At 42.6% G+C, this 17,008-nt stretch overlaps 1 protein-coding gene across 2 annotated transcripts in view; it reads right to left on the bottom strand.

The window, feature by feature from the left end:
* The window catches only part of AVL9 (AVL9 cell migration associated), a 39,718-nt gene extending 22,941 nt beyond the window's left edge, over positions 1 to 16,777 (bottom strand). Inside the window, exons 1-6 of one of the 2 annotated variants that reach the window (XR_014517679.1) lie at positions 16,300 to 16,760; positions 8,703 to 8,823; positions 6,346 to 6,431; positions 3,212 to 3,283; positions 1,445 to 1,534; positions 1 to 67 (exon numbers count right to left, since the gene is read on the bottom strand). Coding sequence is in view for 1 of the 2 variants with exons in the window: in XM_083468189.1 (XP_083324315.1) it covers positions 1 to 67; positions 1,445 to 1,534; positions 3,212 to 3,283; positions 6,346 to 6,431; positions 8,703 to 8,823; positions 16,300 to 16,404 (541 nt within the window). In the remaining variant the exon portion in view is untranslated. Of the gene's footprint in view, positions 68 to 1,444; positions 1,535 to 3,211; positions 3,284 to 6,345; positions 6,432 to 8,702; positions 8,824 to 16,299 lie in introns of both variants that reach the window. The other variant, XM_083468189.1, reaches the window with a different exon arrangement.
* Positions 16,778 to 17,008: the final 231 nt, after the last annotated feature.

Here is a 17,008-nt window from a genome sequence, read left to right as displayed (position 1 = left end):
CAAGATAAACTTGTGATCCTTCCAGGGGGCTTCCTCCCAGCGAGCTATTCATATGCTCATAAAGTTCCTGAAAAGCCATAAATTTTGAAAGCATTAAAAACACTTTCTAAAGGCATCTACTAGAAAATAAATGAAAAGGCTTCATACAGCATGGATCTGCCAAAATACTATGCTACGAAGAAGATTCTTGGCATTTTTTTCAATGAGTCACTAAATGCATAGACATCGATCCAATGGACTCCCAGAGGCTTCAGCTGGAATCCAAAGAGATTCTTTGGTAGAACCCAATGAGTAGCTGTAAACCCAATGAGATCTTTGACCCTTTTAATGTGCTATACCACCAATGGCACTTGAAAATCCTCTCATTTGCAATGGGGCATGGGGAAAAGAACTGGTTGAGAAAAACAACACACAGCTCCCCTGGGCTCATTCTAGGACAGTGTTTCTCAACTGTGGATCCCCAGATTTCTTGAACTACACCCTGACCATTGGCCATGCTGGCTAAGAATGATAGGAGTTGTAGTCCAACAATATCTGGGGACCCAAGGTTGAGAAAGGCTGATCTTGGACTATAGGGCATTGCCTTAAACTGAGCCAGACCCCCTCGTTTACCTAGCTCAGTATTGGCTACACCAGGGATGGGCAGAAAGTAGACTGGGTCTTACCTAATAGATCCCTGGGTAATTTTCAATAGATCAACAAGCATTTCTGACTCACAACTATTAAGCAAAGGTAGCAACAAAAATGGCTCTTTGCTGAAATGAAGAAAGCTGGAGTAACCAGGAATGGACTTTGGTGGGGAAGGACTGTGAGGTTCTGGGCCTCAAAAACAAACAAACCCCAGGGTCAGAATTCTTTGATTCTAAGTGTGTGCCTTTTTTGCAGCAGGTGGAGCTCAGGGTGATAGCAAGAAAACCCCAAGGATACCACAAGGCTGGGTCTTAACCAGTGGTAGCTAACATAGTCCACTTGAGATACTGTTGGACTCCAACTTCCATCCACCTGGTATGGTCCGTTTCCAGGGATTATGGGAATTAAGTTCATCAACATCTGGAAAGCACAACATTCATATCCCCTGGTCTATTTTCTTTATTTCATAGAAAGCATATACCGCTTGATTTAAACGCGTGTGCACCCACCCACCCCTCAAAGTGGTTTGCAAAAAGATAAAACAAGAAAATCAAGAAAAAGAACCCTTCTGAATGCAAATAATGTAAGCTTAAGGGCCTTCTTTTCTATCCTGGCTGTGGACTCCAGTGAGTGCACCTATCTCTCAGTCTGCATGGGCTTCGCCATTTGCTTCAAGGGAAAGGAAAGCTATGCAGGTAGAAATGAAGGAAGGGTGACTTTAAAGTTTAGGAATCAACTAGATAATAATGAAGGCCCTCTATGGTTCACAGATCAGCATCACACAAGAGTTTGCATTTCTATACAGAAAACTTACCTTAAGTATTGAAATTTGAGAGAAGTCTTTTTCTTCAAAGTAGGCATGTGTAATTAGCTGCAGCTTAGCCTGGAGTAGCCCATACAGAGGCTTGAAAGGAAAACACATCATCATGTTACATCAAAGAAAGGCAGGCACACAGTCAAGGACAAAAACAGCTACCCTTCAAAGCAAATTACACATATTGATCTCAAATTGATGACAAATTACACATACATTAGGTAACAGTTTATTTGTAACGATTGACTATGTCAGTCATCCTGCTGTCAAAATGAGCAATAGTTTATTAATGTGATAGTGTTCCTATCTGATCAGAGTAGTGTGGTAAAATACAGGCAAAATTGGGCTGCCTTGCTCCATTTGAGAGCTGGCGTAGAGTTACAGTGTTGGACCAGAGAAGGTAAAGGGACCCCTGACCGTTAAGTCCAGTCGCGGACGACTCTGGGGTTGTGGTGCTCATCTCACTTTACTGGCCGAGGGAGCCGGCGTTTGTCCACAGACAGTTTTTCCAGATCATGTGGCCAGCATGACTAAGCCGCTTCTGGCAAACCAGAGCAGCGAACGGAAATGCCGTTTACCTTCCTGCTTGGAGTGGTACCTATTTATCTACTTGCACTTTGACGTGCTTTCGAACTGCTAGGTGGGTAGGAGCAGGGACTGAGCAAAGGGAGCTCACCCCGTCGCAGGGATTCGAAGTGCCGACCTTCTGATCGGCAAGCCCTAGTCTCTGTGGTTTAGACCAAACTCAGGTTCAAACCCAATGTTCAAGTCAGCCGTGAAGTTCACCAAGTGAGTCTGGGCCCGTCACTAACCCTCTGTCTAACCTGCTGCATAGGACTGTTGTGGTAAAACAGGGCAGGAAGAACCACACACACTACCTTGAGCATCTCTGAGTAAAGTCTGGATAAAAATGCAATACTTAAAGAAATATAAATAAGCTTTGCTTGCGCAAGTCAACTTCTCCATGAAGAATCTCTCTCTCTCTCTCTCTCTCTCTCTCTCTCTCTCTCTCTCTCTCCTTTTGCAATTCAACTCCAGAATCTAACTTTGAGTATCATGTACACACTCACAAAAAGCATTTCACATCAAGTAGTTGTTACATGAGGTATGAATTGAAAAGGCATGCTGGGTGGGAGTTAACGTGGCCTAATAGCTAAATTTTTGGATCTTGGGTTGGGAGCTGGGCAAACCATGCTCCAGATTCAGTTCCTCAACTGTACAGTGATGGACCTCACAGATCTGAACAATGATAAAGAGTACCAAGTAGTGTAACCAGAAGTGTTGAGTGTCCTATTTCACTTTCGTACAAAGCTAAAGGAGGAAAATGCTCTGGGATGCATTAAATTAGAAATGCTGTCATTTTAAGAGCTTGCAAATTTTAGAGAGCCAGTGTGGTGTAGTGGTTAAGAGAGGTGGACTCGTAATCTGGTGAACTGGGTTAGCTTCCCCGCTCCTCCACATGCAGCTGCTGGGTGACCTTGGGCTAGTCACATTTCTTTGAAGTCTCTCAGCCCCACTCACCTTACAGAGTGTTTTTTGTGGGGGAGGAAGGGAAAGGAGAATGTTAGCCGCTTTGAGACTCCTTTGGGTACTGATAAAGCGGGATAGCAAATCCAAACTCTTCTTTTTCTTGCAAATGGCATTTTTCTGTTTACTAGAATACAGTTTTGAAAGAATGCCTTTGTCTTGGATTTCAACAGGAGTGTGCCTAACATGAAAGAAAGATCCCCAAACAGGCTATTTTTAAGGCATGTAACTATCTCTTACCAGCTGACTTAGAACACAGACACTTTTCTGTACTGTTTCTCGGGTAATATCTGCTTGCCGTACTTTCAAGGCCTTTGAAAAAGAGTAAGAGAGAACAAGCTTTTACTGTATTTTTACACATCCACTTTTAAGGAACAAATACTCATTTAGCCGCAGCATTCATAAAAAACAACTGAGCACTCTACAACATAAAAAATAGGACAGGCTCTGCCTGTAGGCATGTTGTCTAATAAAGCGCTGGGCACGTTATGGAGAAAGGAGAAGGAAGGTAAAAAGAAGGGAGAGAAGAAGGGGTCAATAAGGAAAAGCCAAGTGAAAAGATTTGCTTTGAATACAATAATAGAAGAGGAGATCCATCCCTTTTCTATACATTGTCTACATTTTTGGCACCCCCAGTAATCATATCAGCTTGAATGTGTTTATGAAGCTTCCACAAGTTTACATGTGAAGACATACATTAGTTCTGAAAAATAAGGCACTTTTCCTGTGTAAGAAGAATGTTGAAGCAGATAATATCCTTACAGGGCAAACAATCCTATGCATAGATCTACCCACTCAAGGTCAGTGGAGCTTACTTTCAGGAAAGCATGCATGGGACTGCGAACCTAACACTCACACTACAAGGCTCATCCTTGTAACGCTAAACCATGGTTTTGCATCATGTGCGAACTGAGTCACAAAGTCAGTTGCTTTCTTAGCCAAAATTACATAGTACCACCATATAAAGGTAAAGGTAAAGGGACCCCAGACCGTTAGGTCCAGTCGTGGCTGACTCTGGGGTTGCGGCGCTCATCTCGCTTTATTGGCCGAGGGAGCCAGTGTACAGCTTCCGGGTCATGTGGCCAGCATGACTAAGCCGCTTCTGGCGAACCAGAGCAGCGCACGGAAACGCCGTTTACCTTCCCGCCAGAGTGGTACCTATTTATCTACTTGCACTTTCACGTGCTTTCGAACTGCTAGGTTGGCAGGAGCAGGGACCGAGCAACAGGAGATCACCCCGTCATGGGGATTCGAACCACCGACCTTCTGATTGGCATGTCCTAGGCTCTGTGGTTTAACCCACAGTGCCACCCGCGTCCCAAGTTGCACAAAAAAGCAAGGGGGTGTAGATGGACAGGTATGTAATGTGAGATCTATTTTTTAAATGCAAAAATAGTAGTAAGTGAAGACAAGACCAGTAAAATTATAACAGTCACAGTGAAATAAAACAGTAGTTCCATTGCCATAAATCTTTTATTGTAATATCCTGTGATATCCAGTTAGAGTTATGAAATTGCTACAGAGGTTTAACAGACTATAAATGCTGCTGGAGTATGACAGGGCAACAATATTAGAATATAAATGAATAATTTAGGAACTCATGATTTTAAAACTATCATTTCATAGAAAGGAAAAATGGTCTGCCTTTACCAAACATATCAAAACCTTCATAGTCATACCACCCAAGTTACATCTCTTAGGTTAAGATCAGATCAGTTTCTCTCACAAAAGGAAGACATATATTTACGACTCTATTTCTAAACATAAAACTCTTGGAAAATTAATAGTTAATGCTCACGGCCAACTTCCACCTGCTTCATCCAACTGCTAATTTAAACATGAATCAACAAAATAATCTCTATCAGCTTCTCTGGGTTTATGTAAATAGAGAAGTTAGTCATCCAGTAAAGGAGCAAGAGGTTAAAACACATGTGATTATGAATCCCAGGCTATTGGATATTTTGTTGCAGATTAAGTGCTATTTGATAGCTAAATGTATACTAAACTGGACAGAAAGTAAAAAAATATGTTCCAACGTATAGGGATGTTAAATTCTCGAGAATAATCTTTTGGAGAATATTCTCGAGACTGTTCTTGATTAAAGAGAGTATTAGAGAATTTTCATTTAAAATAGGAGAATATTCATTTTAATGCACTGAAAAAGATATCATTTTAGAATCATAGAATCATAGAGTTGGAAGAGACCACAAGGGCCATCGAGTCCAACCCCCTGCCAAGCATTTAATGCATTGAAAATTTATTCATGGGTAAACTTGCTCAGATGGCAACCAAAAACTGTACAGATACTTTTATTCAATGGGGCAATGCAGTGAATTCACATTCTTTGCTAGGCCTAGGTATTTTAAGTGTATAAAGCATTCAGGCCACTTTCTGTAAAAAAAGCACACTGTATGGCCAAGGGTATAGAATTGCTAAGAATAAGGTCACACCAAAATAGAAAAAAGCGCTATTACATATAGTTGAAATACATATGAATTCAAATGTTCATCAAATTAAATGAATAGCGCTTTTAAAACTAACTAACTAACTGCATTTCAGAACTGCCAATGGTGAATGACACAATGCCCAGTAATGTAACTGGATCAAAAAAATCATTATTCATTACTTACACTGGCAATATCACAGCTTGACTTATTATTTCCTAGATTTTTTTAATGTGGGTTGTAAAACTGGTTTTTACATTAGAATTTACAGTTTGTGGAGAATATTCTCTGGAGAATATTCTCACCTCACATCACTACTCATGTAACATTTGATATCAAGAGAAGTCACCGTGTAAACAATGAACATTACTCCTGCAGTTGCATTCATGGTATCAATACAGGCCAGAAAATCTGCAGCTGGATTCTTAGCTAATATTTCCATGTTCATATTTCCACATCATGCTAAACCATAGCTCAGGAGAGCCTTAGGCTCATGCATTCATCCCCCTTCTTCTCCCATGTGACAGGAAGGAATTCAGAGTCTTTTGTTTTGCTTAACCATGGTTTATCATTTCACTCACTCAAACAAACAAACAAACAAACAAACAAACTGTGGCTTATATTAACTACATTTTGTTTGAAACAAAGGCCACTACGAAAAGTTCCTCAATTGCCAAATGCTAAGTCCAACAATTCACAAGAACTGAAAAAAGCTCAAACATATGACAGAGGCTCTGTCATAAAAAGATTCAGGAAAAATATTACCCTGCATCAAGGGCCTCAAAGTCTTAATGTTCATATTATACCAATATCTGCACCAGTACTTTGTACAAATGGTCAAATTTGGAGGATGCCAAACTGGAGAAGCTACCTAAGTTCCTGCACAAGACCTCTTTTCTTTTAATGTTCACACAATAGCAATATAATTACCTTAGCTTCAATCTGCCTGTAGCATGAGACACCATAGACTGTACTTCGCTCTCCGCTTCTTGGTGGCAAGTGAAAAAACACAGTGTCTGAAAGAGGAACGAAATGGTCTTACCATTCACTAAAGGTATCACATAGAGGTATGAAGTTTCTACAGCGTTATCCTGCTCAGTATCACCCTGAGAGCCAATTTGGTAGCTAGCCTAACATGTCCAGGAAAAACTAAAACACTATGGTGTGGAATAATGGGTAGAACATGGGCCTACAGGAGTATTTTACATTACCATGCAGAGCCTGCTCAAGCTATTTTACTGCCCTGGGGGAAATTAATTTTGCTCATCCATCAATGGATCTTTTTGTAACAGCCAGGAGTGCACCTCAGTCAGCAGCAATAAGGAACTGTATCTTGCAGCTGCTGCTCCCTATCCCATTCCAGGGAACTATAAACCTGCTGCCCAAGAACTGGCTGGTTAGTTGAAATCCGCAGGTGAAACTTGGCACCACCACCGTTCCTTGACTCTCGACACCCTCTCAGAATCGCCGGGTCACAATGCTGCAATGACAGCAGAAACCACAACCAGCGGCTTTTCTGTCAGCCTGTGATCCAAATTCTGTCAATGAGTCTCTTTGTCTCTCTTCTTTCTTGGTTTATTTCCTTCTGGCTGGTAAGGAGAACTACTCCAGTTTCTAAGCCCTAAGTTTTACCTGAGGCCTACCTTTTTTGGCCATTCCTCAACTACACACCTCCACCACCCCTGGTTTCCTTGGCTTCCAGCTTTTCATTATGCTGCTTACTTTACTGAACTTTCTTTAATCACTCTGTTTGTTGACCAGCCAATCTCTCCAGCCCTGCCCCATAGGAGAGCCTCATCAGCTGTTTCTTGTCATTCTAGGTAAAGGTAAAGGTACCCCTGCCCGTACGGGCCAGTCTTGACAGACTCTAGGGTTGTGCGCCCATCTCACTCAAGAGGCCGGGGGCCAGCGCTGTCCGGAGACACTTCTGGGTCACGTGGCCAGCGTGACATCGCTGCTCTGGCAAGCCAGAGCCGCACACGGAAACGGCGTTTACCTTCCCGCTAGTAAGCGGTCCCTATTTATCTGCTTGCACCCGGGGGTGCTTTCGAACTGCTAGGTTGGCAGGAGCTTGTCATTCTACACTGCCTCTAATCTTCTCCCCAGGGTTTCTCTTTCTAAGGGCTCATCCACACTTCCACTTCCCCCAGAAATACCTGCTCTTCAGCACTGAATCGGAGCAAATGTCAATAGAGTTTTCGCAGACTTCTGCGTGCTCTGATTCAGCAGTAAAGAGGTTTTCCTGGGGAAAACCGCTTGGACCCATGCATCCTTCCTTCAGTCACTTTGCCTTCACTCCCTCCCAGGATTTCCCAATCCACCACAGCCACCCATATGTCAGGTTTTAATCCCAGCCAGACTGAAATTTGCTTTCCTCGCAGAGGATGGACAGCAAACAATTTAAGTTTCCTGTTTAAGTGAACATTCCAAGCCCCACCTTCTGCAAACTTAGCTAATCCGTGTTGGAGCCTTTACTATCAGAAGTGCATCAGGATAAGCCAAATCTGGCACCTTAAAGCATGTTTCCTGCCAAATCCGAGGCAAAAAAGGTACAGAGAAATGTTTGCTAATAACTTGCTTGTCAGCTACTTTAAGAGCTGGCCAGGGTGGGGCTCCTGTCCACCATCTCTCACTCCCACTTCAAATGAAGAAAAAGGCTGCTGACCAAGGTTCTACAGATATAAAATCAAGCTTCTTGTGGTCAACTGGATTTTTTGTTTTAAATTGTCAGTATTAATCGGCAAAGAGCATCAAGCTTGAATGGCAGCCTTACAAGAAGAAAGCACTTGCTCTAAGAACAGCTGTCTTACACTTTACAGACAGAGCAGAGATACCCAGGGGAATGCTCTCAACTGAACAGGTCTGATTGCTTTGTTGCTATGATAGCTTTGTAACCATTACTTTTGCTTTTACCAAAACTATGCACTAATGCCTTGTTGCCATAGGAACAGATTGGCCTGCAGCTGTGTTTTGCCTTTGCATTTGGGGCTGCGACATCTAGGAATGTTTCACTTGGTGCAGTAAGAAGCAGGTAAACATTAACTAGTTAGTGTGTGCCCACTAGTCTATGTACCAAATTTGCGTATGTCTGTCGCCTTGCCTAATTTCTTCTCGGCGGAATATTTTGCGCCTTACCTTTGCAGCCGCAGGGGCTAGAAACCTGGTTTCTATAAATTAAAATAAAAATGCTGAGATTTTCAGGGTGCTGAATACTCCAGACAGTGCCCAGTTCTGTGCTTGTTCATGTAACACAACACTGAGCAGAACCATCCCAAATGACTCCTTACCTTCTTGATAGTTGTGAGCCCCATCCGGCAATGCTAGGAAAGGCAAGTATTTCCATTCCTCTGGCAAACTGTGATTGTCGTGGCCTTCTCCTGGGATAAGGGGAGGGTAGGCGAACTCAACCTGCAAACAAGCATGTTATGTTCAGTGAATTGCTACACGGGAACAGAAGACTGACCCACCAAACCCAGCAGCCAGTAACCTGATATCTAAGTGAAAAATGGGTAAGCAATCCCTTTGTGCTTTTCCCTAAAACAAATCATTGTTCCCATCAATCCAGCCAACGTGAAAAACAAACAAGCGTGAAAGTGTAAGACATTAGGGATAATGGATACCATCACATTGGGCATCTCTTCTCTAAGGAAAATTGTAAGTATGAATGTGCTTTGCATCAATATGTAAAACAAACCACCTGACAATCCTCTATAAACCTTTGCTTATTGTACATATCCCTCTCTAGAGATTGCCAGCTAATGCAGCGCTCACGACAACTTCAAACTTGTTGAAAGCTAGAACATAGGAACATCTATAAAATGCACAGAATGAAATTCAGTGATAGCAAAACAAAACAGCAGTATTACTGAAGAGATCAAATTCATTAAGACACATTACAGCATATATTAAATTGCCAATATTGTGCAAATTCAGTTTATTTCTCAAAATAGCAAGGGGGGGTTTTCCTCCCATGGTGTTTCCCTTCATACTCACTAATGGAACATTTTAGCTTGTGAATTTTAATTCCTAGGAGCAGAAGTGGGGTTGAAATACAGACCATCTCCTTCCCCTCCACCTTAAAAAAAGCAAAATCCTCCAAAAGGTGGTGAAGTAGTTTAATATTTTTAAGTAAGACCAATTTAGGGAATGATTGCCATGTTAAGGTGTGGTCAAAGTCCAAGTTCTGTCAGGCACAAAATAGCATGACACTGAAATTAATGAACCAGACTCTGCGTGCAAAAAACTCTTGTCTGTTCATCAGACCCCGCGAGTGTAAGAAGGTCCACAAGATGTAGGCTGACTATGCTCTTCCCCAAATCCTTTCCTGTTTGTTGCCTCTAAATTCCACCTAAAATTTCATAAAGATATAGCTTTGTCATTCTTTTAAAAATGAACCTCAGTACACAAAAAGTAACTTTTTTATTCACTAAAATAACACAATTAAGAACTATATTTTATTTTTTAAACCACAGAGTAATGCAAGTATAGAACAGCCCTGTTTTCAGGAAATCTAATTTGGGGAAATAAATGGGTTCAAGGTGAAAAGCCCTAGTTCTTTGCAGAATCATCATTCAATGATAATAGCTTCAATACAAAAAGCTCATCAAGGAATGCAAATTCAGCTAATATAAGATTCCACCACAGATCTCCCTATTCCAATTTCTAAAGCAGATGACCTCTTTCTTCCTTATGGCATATTCACAAAAGGCAGTTATCCGAATGGGAAACATCAGTGTCACAAGGTAGGCATCGGAGCAGAAATTATGACACTTCACTCTAATTGGAGCAATTTGCCAGTCATCGGGTAAGAACTTTATTCCATGTTGTGTCAGGAACAAATTTCTAATTTATAGCAGGGACAGTAACCCATGGAAAACAGAACTCAAGAATGCCCCAGAAATGACTGAAGCCTAATTATATGACCATTTTTCTGTCTTGTCAGGATTGAATCAAACTGAAGGCACAGTTTGTTGTGAGCATGCCCAGTTTTTTTGCTTAACTTTTGAGGTTTTTCTTTGTACAAATGGGTACACAGAAAAGAGACTTCTTAATACTTCTGCTGCTGTTTAAAAAGGTTTCTTATTTTTACTTATCAGTTTGTTTTATTTTGGAATTTCATAAGCCACCTTGTGTACTCTCCCCCCTCGCCCTGAAAAAAGATGAGATTCACAACAAGTTAAGTGAAGTCTAGTGGGACGCGGGTGGCGCTGTGGTCTAAACCACTGAGCCTCTTTGGCTTGCTGATCAGAAGGTCGGCGGTTCGAATCCCCGCAACGGGGTGAGCTCCCGTTGCTTGTCCCTGCTCCTGCCAACCTAGCAGTTCGAAAGCACGCCAAAAAGTACAAGTAGATAAACAGGTACTGCTCCGGCGGGAAGGTAAATGGAATTTCCATAGGCTGTTCTGGTTTCGGTGTTCCATTGCGCCAGAAGCGGCTTAGTCATGCTGGCCACATGACCCAGAAAAACTGCCTGCGGACAAACACCGGCTCCCTTGGTCTGTAAAGTGAGATGATCACCACAACCCCAGATTCGTCTGCAACTGGACTTAACTGTCAGGGGTCCTTTACCTTTTTTAAAAAAGTGAAGTCTATTATGGCTTATTTACACATTAAGCTTATATTTGAAACGATGAGGAAGAAAGATTATAATTTCATAAACCCTGCTCACCAGCTCTGCAGGACAGTTTCAATTTATCCTCCTTCTTATAATGAATTTGGTGCCTTATGCAATGCTAGCTCTAGCGACGGCTAATTATCACAAATGACGAGGCACCCACAGGACAAAAAGGTGCTCAACCAACTGCAGAATCAAGCTTGTAGCTGATCATGAGTTCAAACTGGAGCTTTGACAAACAATATATTGTATATTTTTGTTCTCAAGGAATGTTGTCCAGAATTGCTTATAAAACAAGTAACCTTTTCATCTTTAGGGAAATTGTGTGATGGAGCAGAAAAGAAAAGGGAAAACATTAAACAATGTGTGTTAAGAATTATGGCAAACCTATTATAGTAACCCAACCTCCAAGTTCCTACCACATCTGGGAAAATAGTTGCCACAAACCAGTTACAGAGCAGAAATATAATTGGTCTTATAAGTGTGAGGAAGCAAGACAGCTAATGATAGCTCAATTACCTGTGAGTTAAAGGGCTACTTTAGACACACCCAAGGTATACCCTGCGGGATTTCTCGCTTTTTGAAAAACAGTGTGTATAACAAACAGCATTTGATATTCCTTTCAGTTTCAAAGAATTGTTTGTCCTGCGGCAGAAGGGCTGCTATTTGGGAAATATAAACATAAAGCACCATCGGTGGCATATAGTTCTTTGGAATCATAGAACTGTAGAGCTGGAAGGGACTTTGAGAATCATCTAGTCCAACCCCCGGGAAAGCAAGAATATTCAGCTGCCCCATACAAGGATTGAACCTGCAAACTTGGCATCATCAGCACCACAATCTAACCAGGTGAGCTATCCAGGACTCAGGAAGGGAAAGCTATCAAAAAGGTAATAACCTATGTATTGGATGGGAAAGGGCAGTATAATTTAATCAGTAACAAATGGTCCCTCTGAAAAGCAACCATCATGTGACTTATCATGCCAAACCGTCAGGTACTGTTTCAGTTTCTGGCTCAACTGCCTTCCTAGAAAAAGTATTGGAACAGGACTGAGGAAAGGAAGTGCACTCTGACTTCTGCCATCAGCTAGGGGTGCTAGGGCCACGGAAAGCTCCCCTACCCAATGCCTCTCAGGAATAGCATAAAGGCAAGAAGGACACCAACTTGCTCCATCCATCAGCACATTAGGAACACTAGCAGGAAGATCACTTTTCTTCTCTTTCATGCCTGAAAGGCCACTTAGCTGCAGCTGTCTGTTATCCTGGGAGTGCAGATACGTGGGGGGAAAGGACTCTCTGGCTCCATCCATCAGTCAAAGGAACAAGAGCCCATCACTATTCAAGCAATACCAGCACTAAGGAACAATCAGCTTGCCCAAACAGGATATATATGCTCTCTTATACGTAGATCACTGCCTTGTTTTGGTCTTGATGAACTGATCTCTCTTCTGCCCTTTTTCTCTCTACTCCCTTTTCCTTACGGGCCTTGTCTTTTTTTAGTTTGTAAGCCTAAAGGAAAGGCCTGTCTCCTTTTCTATTCTGTGTGCTGCTTTGAGAGACAATAACTGCCTGGAAAGTAACAATCTGTGTGATGGGTGGGAAAAGGCAGCAGAATTTAATAATTAGTACCAAGAAGGCTGATCACCAAAGAATTAATGCTTTTGAATTATGGTGCTGGAGGAGACTCTTGAGAGTCCCATGGACTGCAAGAAGATCAAACCTCTCCATTCTGAAGGAAATCAGCCCTGAGTGCTCACTGGAAGGACAGATCCTGAAGCTGAGGCTCCAATACTTTGGCCACCTCATGAGAAGAGAAGACTCCCTGGAAAAAACCCTGATGTTGGGAAAGATGGAGGGCACAAGGAGAAGGGGACGACAGAGGACCAGATGGTTGGACAGTGTTCTCGAAGCTACCAGCATGAGTTTGACCAAACTGTGGGAGGCAGTGGAAGACAGGAGTGCCTGGCGTGCTCTGGTCCAGGGGGGTCACTAAGAGTCGGACATGACTAAACGACTAAACAACAACAAACAAATCTGAAAGGCAACCATCGCTTGGCTGGCTGCATCAAACAGTTAGGTGCTGGGGTCAGTTTCTGAGAACTGCCTTCTTAGACACAGTACAGGGGTCTCCACTGAGTAAGAAACAGTGTTCCCAGAACAGAATCATTGTATTATATAGCTGGAAGGGATCCTGATGAATATCTGACCTAGACCGACCCCTTGCCATGCAGGAATCTCAATTCAAAGCATCCATGACACATGGCCGTCCAACATCTGCTTAAACACCTCCAAGGAAGGAGAGTCCAAGGGAGTCTGTTCCATGGCTGAACAACTCTTACTGTTGCAGCAGGAGGGAGAAAACTCGTTTCCCAAGAAATGTCTATAAAACATGATCAAACTGTGCCAACTTTCGTCAGTCAATTAAGTGCCCACCAGGAAGAATGTTACACAAGTTTGAGTGAACTTAACATAAGAATACACAAAAGGAATGTAGCAACTGAATTACCGTAATACACACACAAAAAGAATCAGTCAGCCTGTGACCAAATCCCAGGCAAGTTTACCCACACACAACTCTCACTGAGTTCAGTAGTGAATTTTACTCCCTACTCAATGTGCTCAGGACTATGAAGTTTAGCAATATGTTTTTCACAATCCATTTTCTGTCTTTGTTCATTCATAATCATTATTTTACATTTAAAACGGCTAAGTTGCCAGATACCTTTACCTGATAATACTCACAACTTGTTCTGCCACTTCTCTTCAGATCTACCTGAAATTTGGCACCTTCTGCTAAACATACAACCTTTTGAGTCTGAAACCTGAGAAAATCTTTTTTCTAACTGAGTAAATGTTCCCGTGTACAAATGCGGTGTATTAACTACAGCTGACAAATCGAGTCATTCCTTCTTTACAAACTAAGTTCCGTTGATGCCAGACAAAGTAATCACAGCCTCACCCACAAAGCACAATATATTATTTAAACAAGGTCAAACAAAAAATGACATAGTCTATTCATAAAGCATGGAAAAGAAACAGCCTTAAATCACACATACACATATTTATTACACTTAAGTTCTATACATGTCTAGCTTGAAGGAAGCTCTCTTGAATTCAAAGCACATATGGTACTTCCAAGGTATAGGATCTTAGCCACAGAAATGTGCTTCATCATAAAAGGCCATACCTGAGTCTTATAGTATGTCACAAATGTATTGCAGCTCAAGAAATGTACTTTTTTATTTGCAGGTTAAATATTGCAAGTTAAGCGGGGTGGGGGTGGGGGTGAGAGAACAATAAAATATTCTATGACTGAAAAGAAGAAGCCTCTGTTGTAACTCTTCACCTGATGCCACGCTGAGCTAGTATCACACTCTTTCACTTGCTACTCAGGTTTTATGGCCACTTTTAGGTACAATAATAATAATAATTATATATATCTATATCCACTCCGTGCAGGCACTAACAAAATTTGTCCTACTTGTGGACTTAAAAAAAATTCTGATGGGCCACTGCTGGAAACAGGGTACTGGACAAGAGGGAAATGTGTCTGAAAAGCCAGGGTGGATAAAAAGCAATGGTTTTTAAAAATACAATAAAAATAAAAATCATTTTTTTAATTTAAATGGGATTTTAAAAATAAAATGCTTTTAGAGGAAAAATCTTTCTAAAGATAGTTTTCTATTTAAGTTACATTATAGTCCAAATCAGGAAATAAGGATTTGTTTTAAGTTTTTCATGTGTGCTAAAACTCAGTCTAAGTTTCTTTTAAAAACCCAAAACCATTTAACCACATCAGTTAACAAACACGGATACATATGCTATAATGTTATTCTTTTAGTTAAATATTATTTTTCTCCTTCCAATAAAGTACAGCAGAAAAGTTGTCCAACTATAAACAGTTAACTTATTAAACCTCACAATAATTTCATAATTATCTGTCTATGTATTTCTAATAGTATAACCAAATCAGTAATTTTTGATATACTGTAAAAACTACTCTGAAAATTTATTATTCCAAAAATGAAACCTTCATCTGGTTGTAAATATTAAGATTATACCAACAAGAATGAGTCTTTCTGTAAAAAAAATGATTTAAATCAAGTCTTACTGACTAGTGATTTAAATCATGAATTAAATCGTATCATTTATATCAAATCCACCCTGGTCAAAGCTCATCTTGTCTAATTTCAGCAGCAGAGAGGGCTCTGTGACAGGAGAGCATGCTTTCAAGAGCATTCGTTTCAGATGGCAACCCATTAAAGTCCCTTTCACTGCCCCATTCCCTTATTTAATGCCTTCCACAAAGATAATTCTGCCGGCATATGTGTCTAACGCCACAGAGGTGAGCCCAGACCTCATTTTACTTACCTCCATGCACAGGACTGCATGACAAGTCCTATAGTTAGTAAGTATGTTTAGGATTATTTCACAGAATGATAGAATTGTAAAATTGGAAGGGGCATGGAAGCCCATCTAATCCAACTCCCTGCAATGCAAAAATATTTCGCCCAGTGTGCGACCTGAACGCGCAACCCTGAGATGTAGAGTCTCATGCTCTGTTACAGACTGATGGTAGCTATCCTTCCTCAAACAAGTAAACTAAAATCTGCACTCCACAGCCAACAAGGAGCTGAAAGGTTGGAGCTGATCGCTCTACTGTTTCGTTCCCTGTAATCAAAGCATTGCAGGATGGTTGTTATTATTATTATTATTATTTCTTTCTTTTATTATTTGTTCAATTTGCATACCGCCCTTCATCCGATGATCTCAGGACGCTTCGCAGCGTAAAAATGCAAAGTCGAATCAAATCAAGGATGCTGCTGTAATGCCCATTTCCCTTTTGAGGCTGTGTTACATGCAAGCAGGTGTAAACAGGACCAGCCTGGGCGAACAACATAAACCCTCCTTTTGCGTTGGAGGTGTTGTTGTGTGTGGTTTTTTTGTGGGGTGGGGGAACCATCAAGCGGTGTGCAAATTATTCACAAAATAAATAAATAGGCCGAGCGATTTTAAAAAACCAAAAACCTCGCCTTGCCCAAGGCGAAAAGGCACCTCCACAATTGTTCTCCTTCTGGCTGATAATTGGTGGTTGGAGCCCACCCAGCAGGGCGGCTGTGGGCAGGATCCGTGCACTGCAAGGGGTCGGTCTAGATGACTCTTGGGATCCCCTTCCAAGTCTACGCTTCTGACGCGTGAAAGGGGGGAACCTCGAGCGACGAGGCTTAAGGGAAGGAGAGGGAAGGGAAGAAGAAGGAGAGCCCTCCTCACCTGGCAGCCCTTCTTGTGGTGGAAGCCGACCACCGCGATGTGCAGCACGGGCCCCCTGGAGCCGCGGGGGTGCAGGTCGCCCTTGGAGCTGCCCCTTCGCTCCATGAAGGAGCCCGGGACCAGCAGCGCCGCCGCCGGAGGAGGTTGTTTACCGGCGGGCTACGGGCGCCGCTTCCTTCCGCGGCCGGCCTCCCCAGCCCGCCGGCGCCCGTCCTCTGAGCATGCTCCCTGGCCGCCGAGGAAGCCGCGCCGGGGGGGAGAGGCGCCGGGCCCCGCCGAGGGGAGAGCGCGGCCTGCCGGCGAGGCCTCAATGGCGCGCGGGAGCCAGGGCCGCCTCACGGGCGCGCGAGGCCGGAGCAGGAGGAGGAAGAGGCGGCGGCGGCTGCTGCTGCGGGGAGCCGAAGGGAAGCTGCCAAAACAGGGCGGCCGCCTTCCCCGGTTACCTCAGGATGGTTCCTCCTGGCAACCGGCGGCCAGGGCTCTGTTCTTAAAGGTGCAGCCCGTCGGAGAATGCCAGACCCCCCCCCCCAAACCTCAGGGGAGCCCAGGGTAGTCCCAGAGGAAAGAGAATGAATGGATCTTTATTTGCAAAGCGACAATACAATATACAAATAACAGAAATAAAAAGTCGGTTAGATAAGGACTTTAGGGTCCTGAATCAGCAGTCAAATAGTGGACCTTATTCTAATTGCCCCAGCTAAAAACCTTG

This window comes from Podarcis liolepis, assembly GCF_965112155.1.
Source record: "Podarcis liolepis genome assembly, chromosome: 12".
NCBI classification, from domain to species: domain Eukaryota; kingdom Metazoa; phylum Chordata; class Lepidosauria; order Squamata; family Lacertidae; genus Podarcis; species Podarcis liolepis.
This window is presented reverse-complemented; position numbering and strand designations above follow the sequence as displayed.